Source organism: Dendropsophus ebraccatus, chromosome 3 (assembly GCF_027789765.1).
Source record: "Dendropsophus ebraccatus isolate aDenEbr1 chromosome 3, aDenEbr1.pat, whole genome shotgun sequence".
Taxonomy (NCBI): Eukaryota; Metazoa; Chordata; class Amphibia; order Anura; family Hylidae; genus Dendropsophus; species Dendropsophus ebraccatus.
This window is the reverse complement of record NC_091456.1, coordinates 61,652,959-61,670,143: the sequence shown is the minus strand read 5'-3', so window position 1 is coordinate 61,670,143 and position 17,185 is coordinate 61,652,959. Positions and strand designations below refer to the sequence as shown.

Sequence of the window (17,185 nt, the reverse complement as noted above, 5' to 3'; positions counted from 1 at the left end):
CCTCCAGTGCTTCAGGTCTGGGTGGTGCCTGGGAATAGACCGACCGGGTCGCTGTTCAAAAGAAGGACTATGGCACTGGCATCCCCACGGCATCTAGGTTCTATTCATGTAAAATACTTAAAGCAATGTACCTGATGGTATATTTGCTTCAAAGTTACTAAAAAACACATAAGTGTATTCCTCAATGACTCTTTGGAAAATAAAAGGTGAAATCTGGTTGCTAGGGGCAACTGAGCCAGTTTTACTGCACACTATGTTTGATAAAGCTCCCCCATAAATGTTCTTATTTTTCTTGTGACAGAAAGATTTTATTAATGCAATTTTTTTAAGTATTTATGACTTTTTGTTCTTATTTTATATTGACAAATATGATTGACAAAATACCGCAATTCTGTCAGTTTTTTTTTTTTTTTTTTTTATAGCGTGCACCATGTTATATAAATATTATAAATGTTTCTACAATTGTATTGCTTGAGTCATTACTAGGGATTACCCGGGAAAGTTCATGTTCGGGTTCTGAAGTCTGAACCCGTACCAATGTAATCTCGGCTCGTTTTTTATTTTTAGAGTGTCTTGGTTCCAGGGCACTGTACATATGATGAGGGGCTAAAATCTTATCACAAACTCAAGTACAATGATGTAAAACAGAATTAAAGGAAAAGTCCATTGAAAATTTTTATTAAAGTATTGTATTTCCCCCCAAAAGTTATACAAATCACCAATATACACTTATTACGGAAAATGCTTATAAAGTGCTTTTTTTCCCTGCACTTACTACTGCATCAAGGCTTCACTTCCTGGATAACATGGTGATGTCACGACCCGACTCCCAGAGCTGTGCGGGCTGTGGCTGCTGGAGAGGATGATGGCAGGGGGACACTGAGGGACTCTGAGCATCCCTCTGCCATCATCCTCTCCAGCAGCCACAGCCCGCACAGCTCTGGGAGTCGGGTCGTGACATTGCAGTGTCCCAGAACAGAGTATGTGCTCTTAGTTGTATGTTTCCTAACTGTTCCTGTTCTGGAATGGTAATGCCACTGCAAACTGGTTGTGTTATGTCACCCCCTCAGTGTTCAAGTCTGGTATTTCTCCTATTTTACTATATATATTCATTTATCAGTGTTCAATGGTGTGATGATGCAATTGGCTTGGTGTCACGTGACTTCCCCGGCTGCCATAGTAACCCCAATAGCCGTCGAGCTTTGGCTGGGGTTAGTTTGGTCACTTGCTGTCTATCTCTGTCTTCCCTCTACCTTCAAGGGGGAAGGGTGTGTTTCTCTGCTGCTCCTCAGAGACCTTCTCTCCACCTTCAGGGGAGAAGGACGTGTGCTCTGCTGCTCCTTAGGGAGAAGGCCGCAACCCCGCGGTACCCGCTTCAGTGCTGTCCAGAAATATTCCGGTCCAGTCGGGACCTTCCAGAGTCTCAAGATTCTCATCTCCAGTAAAGATCTGGGTGTCGTTCTTCAGTCACTAATTCTCTCATCATCTATTCTCATCAACAGCAAGTATTCAGTTCAGTCTATTCCACTCAGTATTATTCTCCAGGACTACTACTCCCATCCTCCAGTTTCCTCTTGCTCAAAGTAACGCTATCATCACAGCCTATTGCAGCATCACCCATTTCTCTGTTGTACTCAAGTTTATAAAATGGTGATGAGCAACAGGCCCATTTACCTTTTTTCCTGGAGAGAAAAGACTGTTCAATACTCTTGTTACATGACAAAACAATAAACAATCTAGGGAGAGATATGTTGAATACTTTTTTAGGTGCTATGCAGAATATTGGATATAATATAGCATTGGTCAGTATTGCAGATGTAAACAAAATTAACTGGGCTAAGAAAATGCCAACGCGCTTAAGGTCATTTGAAGGTAGAGATATATCTGAATGGCACTTTGGACTCATCTATGCATACTGTATCTTTGTTTTGCTTTTCTGTGGCCTGAAACAAAAATGTTAATAAATAAATTGCAGGGCATGGCCTTTGAGATGAAATTACATATATATAGTATATAGATAATACCCATCTTTATGATTAGTTAACCTTGGTCTAAATTAGTTGTTGTTCAGGTAGGAACGGAAGCAACAGCATTATATGACTTCACAGAATACAGTGCAATATATGTGTGACCCATATATGCTATATCAGTGATTTTCAACCTTCTTTGAGCCGCGGCACACTTTTTATACTTAGAAAATCCCGGGGCACACCACCAACCAAAATGGCACAAAATGACACTAAAACAGTACATATTATACATATAGTTAATATAGATATATATATAATATAGATTCTAAATGTATTTATACTCACTCAGTGTAACCTGGGCCTGTTTTCTTCTCCCCCCTGCTTCTCTCCTGTGTTTCTCTTCACCATACTTCTCCCCCCTGCTTCTCTCCTGTGCTTCTCTCCCCCATGCTTCTCTCCTGTGCTTCTCTCCACCATACTTATCCCCCCTGCTTCTCTCCTGTGCTTCTCTCCCCCATGCTTTTCTCCTGTGCTTCTCTCCACCATACTTCTCCCCCCTGCTTCTCTCCTGTGCTTCTCTCCCCCATGCTTCTCTCCTGTGCTTCTCTCCACCATACTTATCCCCCCTGCTTCTCTCCTGTGCTTCTCTCCCCCATGCTTTTCTCCTGTGCTTCTCTCCACCATACTTCTCCCCCCTGCTTCTCTCCTGTGCTTCTCTCCCCCATGCTTCTCTCGTGTTCTTCTCTCCACCATACTTCTCCCCCCTGCTTCTCTCCTGTGCTTCTCTCCCCCATGCTTTTCTCCTGTGCTTCTCTCCACCATACTTCTCCTCCCTGCTTCTCTCCTGTGCTTCTCTTCACCATACTTCTCCCCCCTGCTTCTCCCCGCGGCACACCCGACCATGTGTCGCGGCACACTGGTTGAAAATCACTGTGCTATATTATATGCAGTGTATTATAGCTGTGATTTTTCTATCTAGTTTTAGCCATTTGTATTTCTCCTTGTGTTTGGTGAATTTATAAAAAAATGTGCATGTCCTAAAAAAAAAAAATGTGTATGTCCTAAAAAAAACATGTCTTAAAAAAAATTGGCTGCATGGCTTAAAAAATGTGCACAGCATACCAGACACCAGGTCTGTGCCAGTAGGTGCAAATTTTTAATTTTTGCGCACATGATAAGGTGCAAATCCTGTATTGTGTGAATATTTAGGTGATTTACACACACCAGATTATAAAAGATTGCATCTAATAATTAAAGGGAATCTGTCAGCTCCCGGGCACTACCTAAGGTGCTGACAGTGTGCTGTAGCTGGCAGCCCCCAGTGAGCATGGTACCGTTTTGGTAATTTTCTGTGCAGCGGATTATGTACAATCTTATGTCTCCTACTGTACAAAAGAGTCACAGAGCAGTTGTTCGTGCCACACTTTGGCATGCATCCTCCCTCTTCATGAATAATCAATGCTGCCCGGCCTCCTGCTTGCTCTGCTGCAGGTGCTGCTCAGATTGCAGATCAGTCCTCTGTAGGCAGTTTATGTCTGAAAGAATCTCTTCTCTCTAACGTGTTAGGGCTGTGGTCTAGCTCACCTGTCTAGAGACTTGCCAGCAGTTCGTTCTCTGGTTCGAATCCTCTGATGGAAATTAAATGGAATGTCTTTTTTTTTCTCATTATTATATATATTTTAAGGCTATGTTCACACACAGTATTTTTGGTCAGTATTTTGCAACCAAAACCGAAAGTGGATTGAAAACACAGAAAGGCTATGTTCTTACACTGTTGAAATTGAGTTGATGGGCATCATTTAATAGCAAATAATTACTGTTATTTTAAAACAACTTCCAATATTTGCCATTAAATGATGGCCATCCGCTCAATTTCAACAGTGTGAGAACATAGCCTTTCTGTGTCCTCAATCCTGGTTTTGTTTGCAAAATACTGACCGAAATACTGAGCAAAAATACTGTGTGTGAACATAGCCTTAAAAATGATATAATAATGAAAAAAAAAGACATCTATTTAATTTCCATCAGGGGATTCAAACCAGAGAACAAACTGCTGGCAGGTCTCTAGACAGGTGAGGTACCCCTAGACCACAGCTCCAACACATTAGGGAGGAGAGATTCTTTCAGACATAAACTGCCTACAGAGGACTGATCTGCAATCTGCAAGCAAGCGCGAATGCGGTGTTCCTGGCACTGTCAGTGGTGTGCGTCTCCCAGCACTGTGCACTATGATAAATGACATGATAAATTGCTATGATATGATTAAACTCCAACCCATGTAATAGCCAACCCCCCCAATATTGCCCCATGTAGTAGCCAACCCAACCAAAATTGACCAACATAGTAGCCAGCCTTCCCAGTAGTGCCCAAATAAGTGCCCAATTAGTAGCCAGCCCCCTAAGTGTCCTATATAGTAGCCAGCGCTCCAAAATAGTCTCCTATAGTAGCCAGCCCTCCCCAGTAGTCTCCCACAGTAGCCAGCCCTCCCTAATAGTCTCATATAGTAGCCAGCCCTCCCGAATAGTCTATTATATAGGAGCCAGCTCTCCCCCATAGTCTCTTATATAGTAGCCAGCCCTCCCCCATAGTCTCTTATATAGAAGCCAGCCCTCCCCTGTAGTCTCTTATATAATAGCCAGCCTTCCCCAGTAGTCTCATATAGTAGCCAGCCCTCCCCATAGTCTCTTATATAGCAGCCAGCCCTCCCCCATAGTCTCTTATATAGTAGCCAGCCCTCCTCCATAGTCTCTTAAATAGTAGACAGCCCTCCACCATAGTCTCTTAGATAGTAGACAGCCCTCCCCAGTAGCCTCATATAGTAGCCAGCCCTCCCCATAATCTCATTTAGTAGCCAGCCCTCCCCCATAGCCTCATATAGTAGCCAGCCCTCCCCCATAGTCCCATTTATAGTAGCCATGGCCGACCAGATGTAGTTCAAACTCTGAATGGCCTGGTGGGCCAAAAATAATGGCACCGTGGGCCAGATTCCTACATATAATATTATCCTACATACATTATACATGAATGTACTCTATATATGTGCAGCCAGCACTTTTTGCTGTCCTCTTTCACCGAGAGGAGGCATCTAGCTTTTACATGAACTGTATGGTAACATCAGTACTGCACAAATCAGGAGCTATGTGGATGGACTCTTAAATGCCTTTATTTGGCTGTAAAACAAGTCTCATAAGATCTCAGGCAGGTGACAGTGAGTGATAAAATGATAAAATCCATAAATAGACGTAAAACAGAATGTTCCATGCCGTATTTATAATGTTAACTCATATGCTAAACCCTGTATAATGGTTTGATGGATAAATTTAATATTCCCTAGTATCAGGCACATAAAGTTATGTTACATTAATAGAACCCCAATCCTGCAGTATTTTTTGCATTACACTTTTAAATCCGTTCATGGCCAAAGGTCATTGACGCACAGATGTCCAGGCCACATTAAAAAAAAACCTTCAGGCCCGAGCTAATGTTCACTTTTGCGCTTTTGTTTTTTCCTCCTTGTGTTTAAAAGGCCATAGCACTTCCTTTTTTTTGAGCTACAGACCCACATGCGTGACTTGTGACAGACTTAATTTTTCAGAAAATCTTTCCATAAAGCGTTAACGAAACCGGGGAAAAATTATTTGCGTAGTGAAATTAACCCCTAGAGGACCCTGGGCGTACCGGTACGTCCTGGGCCGCGTAGGGGAGTTCAGAGCGGGGCCGCGGGATCCCAGGTGCCACTTGTAGCCTGGGACCGCGGCTATTAGCGGGCACGACCATTGCAGTGCCCGCTAATTAAGTATTCAGATGCAGCTGTCAAAGTTGACAGCTGCATCTGAATACTTCTTGCAGCCTGTTCCCTGGGGTCTAGTGGGGGGATCGCCCCCCTGTGAAGTTGTTGCGGAGGAGCGATCTCCTTGTCCTCACCCGGCCGGGGTCTGCGTTGTAATGGCGCTGATCCCGGCTTGTCACTCGATTGCTTTCAGCTGCAGCAGCCGAAAGCAATCGAGTGCCGATCTAATTGATCTTTGCAGTATAACTATACTGCATAGATCTCAATGAGAGATCAGTGTGCTTATACTAGAAGTCCCCAGGGGGGCTTCTAGTATATGTGAAAAAAAATAAACTCCCCTAATAAAAGTTTAAATCACCCCCCTTTTCCCATGTTATAAATAAAAATAAATAAATAAATTAACAACATGTTTGGTATTGCCATATGCGTAATCGCTCAACATATTAATTTATCACACTCCTGATCTCGCACGGTAAAAAAAAATGCAAAATTGCGCATTTTTGGTCGCATCAAATGCAGAAAAATTGCAATAAATAACGATCAAAAAGTCGCATATGCGCAATCAAGGTACCGATAGAACTTACAGATCATGGCGCAAAAAATGACACCTCACACAGCCCCATAGACCAAAAGATAACAGCGCTATAAGCATGGTAATAGAGCGATTTTAAAGAACATACTGTATATTTGTTAACAATGGTTTGAATTCTTTAAAAACCATCAAAAAAATAAAAGTTATACATGTTACATATCGTTGTAATCGTAACGACTTGAGGAACATATATAACAAGACAGCTTTACTCCATGGCGAATGGCGTAAAAACAAGAACCTTTTTTTTTCAATTTCCCCACACATTTAATTTTTTTCTGCTTTTTCAGTGTACTTTATGAAAAAATTCAGCCTGTCATTGCAAAGTACAATTAGTGGTGCAAAAAATTAGGGTTCATGTGGGTTACTAGGTGAAAAAATGCAAGTGCTATGGCCTTTTAAGCACAAGGAGGAAAAACGAAAACGCAAAAATTTAAATTGGCCCGGTTCTCTAAGGGTTAAAAATAAGATGATTTATTTTTATTTGGGGGGGGGGGGGGGGGCTGTGTTTACACTGTTTGCCCTATAGTAAAACTGACATGTTGACAACTGTTGGTGTTGGTGGTGTGCAAGTGGTATTGGTGTTATCCGATGTACAACGAAAAGTTCAATATACTTTCTATATTAATCTCTCTACAGACTCAATTTTTAAATCTGACAATTGTAATTTTTTGCTCGAATTTATCAATCTGAGACAAAAACTTTTTAATTTATCTATAGCAAACAGTGACAGCTCAGCTTTCATTTTACCACAGCAATCTGAAAAATGAAAGCTTAGCTGGCATTTTGGTAAATCTGGCTTATTGTATTTTACATTAGTGGTACATTTTAATTTATATATTTTGTGTTTAAAATGCACAAAAAATTATCAAATTATTTATAATTTCTCTGGTAAGATTGTCTTAGAATTATTTTCTAAATGTTCTTTTTATACCATTTTTTATTTTTAGAGGGTCCTAGAGACTCTATTCATTTCGTTTTCAAAATTGCACCCCTGAAAATATTTTAAGTGGTATTTGTTAAAGGGGTAGTCTGGATGAATAAAGTTTTAAATACATTGGTTTGGTGTGGACAAAAAAAAAGAATTTCACCAAGACAAAGAAAAATAACACTTTTCTAATAATATGTAGTTTTAGAACAAAAAGTTTACAGTTTACAAGTAGAAAAAAGACAACTATTTGTTAAGAACTTTCTCCAGAATACAATACAAGGTAGCTAACTATCATAGAATTTTAAGTTTCCCTCCTGGAATACCCTTAAACCCACTAAACAGCACACCTCAACTGCTCTAGAAAAAAGGACATAGTCATGAAACTAGAATCATAATATCCATTAATAACTTGTGAAAATTTTAAAACTAGGCACAGGAGAATAAAAAGATGCTTTATATATTACATTGTGTATTTTGTTTTTTCTATTTCAAGGATAAAGATGATAACGCTAGCACAAGGGTGTCAAACATACGGCCCTCCAGCTTCAAGAACTATAAATCCCATCATGCCTGGACAGCCAAAGTTGTATCTTTGCAACAGCTGGAGGGCTGTGAATTTGACATCTGTGTTCTAGAACAACTTAGCCAAAAAGTCACTGAAAGGGATTCTGATGATGATGATACTTATATACTCTATGCCTTTCCTTCATGCTATTGGCACACTTTGGTTTGTTTTGAGGGAGTGATTTTTTAACCTTTTAACATTTACCTAGCAACTGCAAAAACTGTTCTTGTGGATCCTTGTTTTCATAGGCGGTGCTGGGCCCTCTCATAGCCATTGCTTTGAAGCTTTCCCAGATACATGAACGGACTGGACGTAAAGGACCCACTGTTATCACCTGAATCTACCATTCAAAAACCACCATGGGCCAAAAAATATGAGAAATAAGAGAGATTCCTCCATCGTCTAATGATTGCCTTTATTTAGCTGTATATGCTTTTTCCTCCAAAGCAATGTTTTTGTTCATATCATATTCAATGTTACAGCTTAATTTAAAACAAAAAAAAGGTTGGTTTTATTTCTGACATCAGAATTTTAGTTAATAAAGTAAAAATAAATGGATTGAAAACCTAAGGTTTTGAGTGTTGAAGCAACAACAGTATTTATCTTTATCACATCCTGTAAAATGAAAACAAAAAAAAAACGCCATAAAATAAGTATATAAAATGGCCATTTTTCTAATCTAATAATATGTTCTATTAAATTCTATGGAAAAGCGGCCATCAGTGCACACATTGGCCCAGATATACAAATACTTTCTATGTGTAAATTTACAGTAGTCTGTCTTCAAATGTGCCAGGTTTATCAATTTTGCACAGGCTAAGTTTAGACCAAATATTATTTTGCTGAAAGTGCGCCAGAATGTTTTGCCTGATTTTGGCGCTCATTGTTGAGGTAAGCCACGCCTCCTTTTGCTGAAGTCACACCCCCTTTCAGACCCATCAGAAAAGCATCTCTGCAACACATAATAAATGTGGAGAGGTCCTGTGCAACATTTTGGACAGAGTTTTTGGACAAAGTTTTGGTACAGACACATTAGTACACCTGAACCGATGTCTAAAAAACTGCCATAATTCAAGCATTGGAACTGCAGCAGTTTGTTTTACTTTATGCAATGTGTGCCAATACAGCTGCTTTTCCTTACACTTAAATAGAACACAGTATTTTTATTTTACAGTGTATAAACCCAGCCTAAGGTTATGTTCCCACAAATGAGGGCAAAGAATGGCTGTTGTTGCAAAATTAACATTATTTGTCCTTATTTTTACATTGTGGGAACATAGCCTAAGAGCAATTTTTTTGTATAATATATTATTCAGAGTACAATGGCTATTTTTTACATTTTTGTTGTTGAAAAGTACATACACCTATGACTTCCTTTAAGAAAAGATAAGAAACCTTTACTCATTAGTAGAGATGAGCGAACCAGGTCGGGTTCGAGTCCATCCGAACCCGAACGTTCAGCATTTGATTAGCGGGGGCCGCTGAAGTTGGATAAAGCTCTAAGGTTGTCCGGAAAACATGGATACAGCCAATGACTATACCCATGTTTTCCACATAGCCTTAGGGCTTTATCCAACTTCAGCAGCCACCGCTAATCAAATGCCGAAAGTTCGGGTTCGGATGGACTCGAGCATGCTTGAGGTTTGCTCATCTCTACTCATTAGTACAACCATATACCTGACAGTGGATGTTCCAGGCAGTAAAGCGGGGATAGAGGTGGCCTGACACACGGGACAGGATGTTATCTGGCAGCCAGTCAACATATAGATATCCTGCATATAAAACAAGGAAACAATTACCAAAATACTTAACTAGAATCTTACTGTTTGCTGTGGACAACACTACAGGTTTCTTTTTGTTTGTTTGTTTGTTTTCACATGAGATTAAAGGGAAACCAAAAAAAGGTTAGAAGATCCCAACCTGCTGTGTTGTTCCAATAGCGCCCATGTTCCCATTAATCTTCCTCTTAATGGATATTGAGCCAACGCTCTGCAGTGACATGACTCTGGCCACTCATCACTGCAGAGCACCTGATGAATGTACATTAATGGTGGGGGGCGTCAGTGAGTTTGGTTCATTAAGGGCAGTAGTCCTGCGACTGACCCAGGATATGAAATTGGTTTATCATTTTATCATCATAAAAAAGTTTTTATTAAACACTATATATAGTATAATTTCTATTCTGAGTGCAGTGAAATTTGGGTTGTGTTAGTAATTTTCTGCAGTATTTGTATTTGTGTAGTTAAGGTGGCCAGATATTCCATTTATTATGTAGTGAAGGCAGCCTAATATTTTACAGTTAACTGCTAGCTGCGTTTCGTCACTTTAGAACAACAGGATGACATCCATCACACTGTTTCATGTATCCGTATAGCAAACTGCATGATCGTGTATTACATTGTTTTGAGATCAGCTGTTCATTTCCTAAATAAAAACCTCCAATGTAATTTTATGCTGTTAACAAAACTTCCTATACTTGTAAATTATTAGCAGGCGGGTGGCGATTCTGTATAGTGTGTTCACACATTCAGGTTCTTAACTGCAATCACTGAATACAAAGCCAGGAATGGATTTGTAGGGGGGCACAGTCTCAATCATCATTTACACTGGGCACAGTTATATCTGCAGTTGTCCATTTCTGCATTTTTGTTCCCAGTTCTGGACCTGACAAATATTTTAACTAGATGTTCTCCAGCATCTTGTGTATAACTAGGACAGGTGTTTCTTCTCAATTAACCCTATTCATAACACTGAAACATTTATTATATGTTAACACTTCATCCTCCAGTTTCCTGTATTTTGCTGGTTAAATAATCTATGAAATAGGTATAAGGCGGTAAGGGTATATAAGCATCCATAAAACTTTAATATTTATGTCAAACCTTCTTTAAAAAGTTGGCTTACATCTTGCAAAACTCCACGGATTTTGTGTGATTTTTGTCTTCGGATCACACAATATAGATTACCATGTATAATTATTACTGATTTGGGAATAAAAAGTAGAGATTAGTGAACTGGCCAAAATTTTGGGTTTGCACGAACCCAAACGATCAGCATTTGAATCCTGCATCCTGGAGAAGGTGAATGCAGCCCAAGGATTGCCTGGAAAACATGCACACAGCCATAGGTGAACTTTTGGCAAGTTTTCTCATGTCTAATAAAGACAAAAAGAATGGAAGCAAAGCATCCTAAATGCAGATAGCAAATCACAAAATGTCATTAATTGGCCAATTATTTTGTAATAGGGCCTCTCGGAATCTGCTCACAATTTTTAAAGAACATGCAACCAAGAACGTTCACTTAGGAACTGATCCAAAAGTCCTCAGAAATGGTCCCAAGTATGTTTCCAAGGCATCCACCTATGGCTTAACATAGAGCGTGCCCCTGCACAGAGCACAGGAGAACGTTCATTGGGTAAACTTTCCTTCTCTTCTACATGCTACTAGATTGAGAAAGGTGCCCATACAAGCTGTCCTATGTTGTTGGCTTTATTTTGCTCTGGGGTGTCATTTCCTCTATGTGCACCCATAAAACTCATGTTATTTCAGGTAAAGTGCAGCATAGTAGAACACTGACGGTAATGGATGTTTCTAATAATGAACTACTATAGTGTACCTTCATCGTGTTTAACAAAGGCAGTGTGTTTAGTTTTTCAGTGTGTGAAGCAATTCCCTTATGTATGTCACAGAGTGTTTAATCATATCTTTAACAAACAGAATACAGTTGTTATATGTACCACACCTTTACTTGTGCACCTTCTAGTTTACAATCTATACCACACTGACTACTGATGCCTCATGTACGCTCTACTCTTCTCAACATTATATGTATGGATTATGTTTGGATATATGTTTCTTTCACCGGGGAAATTATCAAGATGGATATTGTGCTTTAAGGCTATATAGTTTATTACTACTATTCTGCCTGCAATTAATGTAATTTAGATTATTACTGTACAGAGAGTAAGAGTCAATTATTTCCTTTAATGCTTTTTAATCTATTATATTGTGCCAATAAAACTGAATGCAAGATCTATGTGTCCCTCTTATCTTAAATTACACTATAATAGTATTGAAGGTAAGTAACAGTAGATAGGTTGGTGTAACAAGCAATATAAAGAAGTTACATGAAGAGGAAATAATACAAAGCAACACATGTGATTGTGGTTGTCATTTCTAGAGATGAGCGAATTTGCCGAAGTTCGTCTGAACCTGAACTATCAGTGTCTGATTCCCGCTGTCTGCAGTCTCCATGAACAGGGTGGATACAGCCTTACGTACGGCCTGGAAAACTGGGATACAGACATTGGCATAGGCTGTATCCCAGTTTTCCAGGTGTTCCTTAGGCTGTATCCACCCTGTTCACGGATCGGGCAGACAGCGGGAATCAGAAGCCAATAGTTCAGGTCCAGACGAACCCGAACTTCGGCAAATTCACCCATCTCTCATTTCTGTTGAATATATAGACTACCTGCAGTTGCGTGAAATGCCGCTGTATGAAATGTCTATTGAGTGTATACAAAAGACACAAACATATCATCTAAAAATAATATATATTGTTATAAAGATGGTAAATATAAAAGCATATCAATATGATTAAAGTGTTTTTTGCAACTTAAATAATGATGGCTAATTTTTAAATGGTTACTGACGTTTAAATTAACTTTTGACATGTCTCACAGACATCCAGATATAAAGCGATCCGACAGCATCCGGTAGTGTGGAAACAGTGGAATTTATTCAAACAGCATACACATTGGCAACATTTCGCCCCTAATGCCTAAAGCCTCTTGAAAAAGACCCATTAGGGTCAAAACATTGCCAATGTATGCTGGATGCTGTCAGATTTATTTTTGGATGTCATATAGTCTCCAGTTGGAATTGGAGACATTCTGACGTGCGACCCACATCTACTATTGCAAATGGCTTCACTTCACATACTCGTGACTGGTGCTGTTGAACTCTTTATTTGATGGTATGTCTCTAAGACATGACAATAGTTTGATTGTCAGTGGATCAGTCTTAAGACCCCACCAGTCATTACATATTAACTGAGTAAAACCTGCGGCTGTGGGCATCACTCTCTAGCTCGCTGCTTGAACGGATTGCAGGAGACAGGCTTCATAGTCTTATGATGGTGCCCACCCAATTCATACAATGAATCAGATTGTCAACTATCAGCACTCCCAAAAATCAGTGGTTGCCCTACTGAGGTGAGTGCTGCAACCTCATCATTGTCTACCAGGCATAGCAGAATAAATACTTATCAAAAGCAGCTGTGGCTTGTACTGCAGTTTACTGCAGCATAGTCACATACAAGTGAATTGGACCAATGTAGCTCGGGCACCAATATCACAATGGTCCTAGTCCCAGGCTGTATTCTTTTGTACCACAAAGGTCCAGAGTTCTACTGTGGTGGCAACACTATGGGGCCCGTCTGCGTATTACTGTGATGATGATCTGCAATACCAAGCACAATTGCTACAAAGTGTACATGTATGCTCGGTATAGCTTCGGTGCCCCTCTGAACTCCATAACCCTTTTAATCAGCAGATTGTTAGAGGTTTCAGGAGTCACTTCTTAAGGATTGTCTTGGAAAACCTTTTAAAATGTAACGTGAAAATGGATTGTGTGGGGAGATGTTTAAAAATGTACACAAAGGAAATAATCAGAAAAAGAGTTCAGTTGTCCACCGCTCATATACAATTCCAAAAAATTTTTTAAGTCTTCTTAAAACATAATCACAATAAAAGCACCCGGCACGTTTCAAGGCACAGTCCCTTAATCATGGCAGTCCCTGCTTTTATTGTGATTATGTTTTAAGAAGACTTCAATAACATTTTGGAATTTTATATGAGCGGTGGACAACTGAACTCTTTTTCTGATTGCATCCTTTACCTGAGGGCTCCAGGTGCATTGTCCTATTCGCTCTACTCCTGGGATCCAGCACAATCCCACCCAAGGCTGTATGGTGAGCTGACACAAGTTTTTCTTCACTGTACACAAAGGAAATACTGGGCCCAAGGTAACCGAAAAGCCTCTACTTGTAGGTGTACCCAAGGATTAACCAACAAAGGGTAATATTTAAATTAAACATTTATTTTAACAAATGAAACAATAATAAAATGAGAAAACAGTACAAGTATGGTAAAAAGTAAACATAATACAGTACAAGAAACAACACAAACAACATAAGTACTGCATAACAATTTTACATTGTTGTCTGGCTATCACCTATAACACTTTCATATGGCACAAGATCTCAAGCCTACTCATTTACTATACATATCAAAGTTCATTATGTTATTTTGCATTATTTAATACTGGCACTGGACCATACATTCAAATATCCAGTATTTTACATATCTTTTAAAGTCTCCATGTCCACATTTATATCGACCCCTTTTTAAAGAAAATACTGATGGCCACATGGTTCAATCTCATGGAGAACGACTCACCGGTCTGCCATATACATCTTTCAGGGCAGCTGAGCTACCTGCATCATTACAACAGGATAGATGTGTGCCTGAATGAAGCTTATACATCATAGACTTTGCATAACATTACATTCACTTTAGCCACTTTCCTAGGCAACATATAATCTCCTCTCAGTTGTGACAGATTAGGCCTAAGTGGAACTTGTCTCGTCCAGTGCTCCAAATGCAGCAGATCTACTTTACATGTGTAATCGTAATCTACTCATACACTTGTTCACTGCTCTCCCACGTGACTGGTACTCAGTAGTTACTGCTCACATTACTGACAGTGAGCTTTGGCAATGCCATTTCTTTTTCCACCACAGCACCCTCTACTGGTCAGAAGACAGCTGTACATGTCATCAGTTCATGTACTCAGTCATTTGCCTCCACATTATTAGTAATTTCAGTCTCTTGTAACTCTTCTGAATTGGCTAATGATTCAGAGGTGGATGCTTCCACAGAAACTTCATAAGAGGGAGGAGGCTCTTCATTTACATACGTTTCATCCACAATTTCTACAGCATTCTCAGTGTATAGAGGAGGAGGGATGTTGAAGTATCTTGTGTCCATATTGACATGACATGTAGCATTAGAATTCTGAGTGATGTCCTGTATCACACTTTCATAGGATGGAGGGTAATAATCAGGCCTGAAAACAAGATAAAGAAAGCTGTCAGTATTCAGTTTATTACTTAGAAGAAGAAATACATGACATTGTTCCTTACATATGATCCTATGGAATGTTAGTTTCTCTCTAGAATCTGACATTCTACATTATTGCTGCATGATCTTGAGTTACAGATCAATACTGTGCCTGCAGAGAAGATCAGCTAGCACTAATGTTTATACAGTAAATCATTAGGCGCTAGCTACATTTACTACAAGATCAGTACAGACAGACAGTCTAGCTATGTGACTCATCCCTTCACCTATTCATTCAAGAAAACACTGACATCTGAACCAACCAATCAAATGGTTGCTTTTACTTTCTTAATAGCACTAAAAATAAAAGCATCTTCTACTTGTATGTAATAAACCATGAATCCCTCATACCACTGATGGACCTTATACAATAAATAGTGCATATTTTAATTACAGTGCCTTCCATATAAAAATATTAATATTTTTAAAACCAGCTATACCCATACATATGATTACATATATCATCTCGCTCTGTTTTGCCTTTTATTTTATTTTTTTTACTATCTATCTTCTTTATATATATATATATATATATATATGATTTATCATCTATATAAGTATCTATCTATCTATCTATCTATCTATCTATCTACTCACTACATAATATCTACAATATAAATGGAATAGTATAATTTGAAGCATACAGTTATCAAACTACACACAGTCAAAGATAAAATAAAAATTCTGTACAATTGGAGTATCAGCTACATACCTGTCTACAGTCTCAATATGGACTTGTTGTTGGCTATGAATGTGCCTAATGACATTTTGGAATAGACTTTTGTGGTTGGCCTCATGGTATGTGCTCCAAAAAATCCCAATCAGGAGAAGAACAAATCCTATAGGCATTAGAGTATATGCCACAATGGTCTCGCTTCGACAGTTACAAGAGTAGCTTGACGATACATAGAAGGCTCCCAGACACACCAGACAAAAGCCAATGATCAGGAGAGAAAACCGGAGCACTGTGACTACTCTATTCCTTATCTTCATGGCTGAAGACTGTGAGTGTCAGCTGAAAAAGGACTGTGGCTCACTATCGCCTCGCAGCTTTATATATTAGTATGAGTACTGCCCTTTGGACAATGATTGATAAATGTTATACACATGGCATTCATTAACTGTTGGAAGGTAGTATTACGTCTTAATCACATGCACCAATTCATAAGCTGTATTCCATTCTAACACAGCTGCTTTGATTTACAGCAAAATGTGTCAGCATTTTACTTAGATTTTTTAATTTCAATGACATATTATATAACTATGAAGAAAGACTTAGCTTCAGGGGGTGCAGAGGCAGCAGTAGTACCTGGGAATGCATAAATGCCAATCTGCCACATAAGACGACACTGGTATTATAAAGGGCAAGTGGATGGTGGTGGTCCTGTTACAGATTTGAAATTAGAGCCCAAAAGCCTATTTCTATAACCAATGCATTCACCTGGCTTAACTAGCTTATAGATGTATGTTTCTTTTGTACAGTGGCTTCCTGCCATTGTCTTGATGCATACAGAAGCTCTCTACCAAACTTTACCATACTATTTGTGTGTATACATTGACCTTATATACTGTAGGAGACTTAGGGCCCTATTCCACTGGACGATTATCGTTCAGATTATCGTTAAATCGTTCGAATCTAAACGATAATCGTTCGGTTGAAATGCAGTTAACGATTAACGACCGAACGAGAAATCGTTGATCGCTTTATAAGACCTGGACCTATTTTTATCGTTGCTCGTTCGCAAATCGTTCGCGTTGAATAAGACATCGTTCGGTCGTTCGCAATAGATACGAATGCAATAGCGAATAAATAGCGAAGAAAAAACGATCGCAATTACGATCATAAGTAACGATTATCGTTCAATGGAAATGAGTGAACGTTTTCAGGTCTTTCGCAATAGTGGTCGTTTGCGATCGTTAATCGTTAATGATATGCAAACGATAATCGTCCAGTGGAATAGGGCCCTTAGATTCTGGGCCTCACAAGGGGATAGTAGTCATAGGATTAAATACATTCAACAGTAATATTCTGATATTAACCAACCTAAAGTATATAAAGTAATATAATGGGCTTTTAAAAAAAATCTTAGTCTTAATGTCAACTTTATAAAAAGTCTACTTGGCTATGAGATTTAAGTGCAGAATATGTATTACTTTTGT

General features: G+C 39.1%; 2 protein-coding genes across 2 annotated transcripts in view; one reads left to right on the top strand and one right to left on the bottom strand.

The window, feature by feature from the left end:
- Positions 1-11,878, top strand: part of PGM5 (phosphoglucomutase 5) — a 111,245-nt gene extending 99,367 nt beyond the window's left edge. The window contains exon 11 of the mRNA XM_069961876.1: positions 8,094-11,878. Within this exon, the coding sequence (XP_069817977.1) occupies positions 8,094-8,183 (90 nt within the window). The 3' untranslated portion in view covers positions 8,184-11,878. The remainder of the gene's footprint in view (positions 1-8,093) is intronic.
- Positions 11,879-13,922: 2,044 nt separating this feature from the next.
- On the bottom strand, positions 13,923-16,038 carry TMEM252 (transmembrane protein 252). Its single transcript, XM_069964269.1, has 2 exons — positions 15,738-16,038; positions 13,923-14,972 (listed from the first exon to the last, which is right to left on the bottom strand). Exons 1-2 carry the CDS (start codon positions 16,016-16,018, stop codon positions 14,696-14,698), a joined length of 558 nt encoding a protein of 185 aa, XP_069820370.1. The 5' UTR covers positions 16,019-16,038; the 3' UTR covers positions 13,923-14,695.
- Between the last annotated feature and the right edge of the window lie 1,147 nt (positions 16,039-17,185).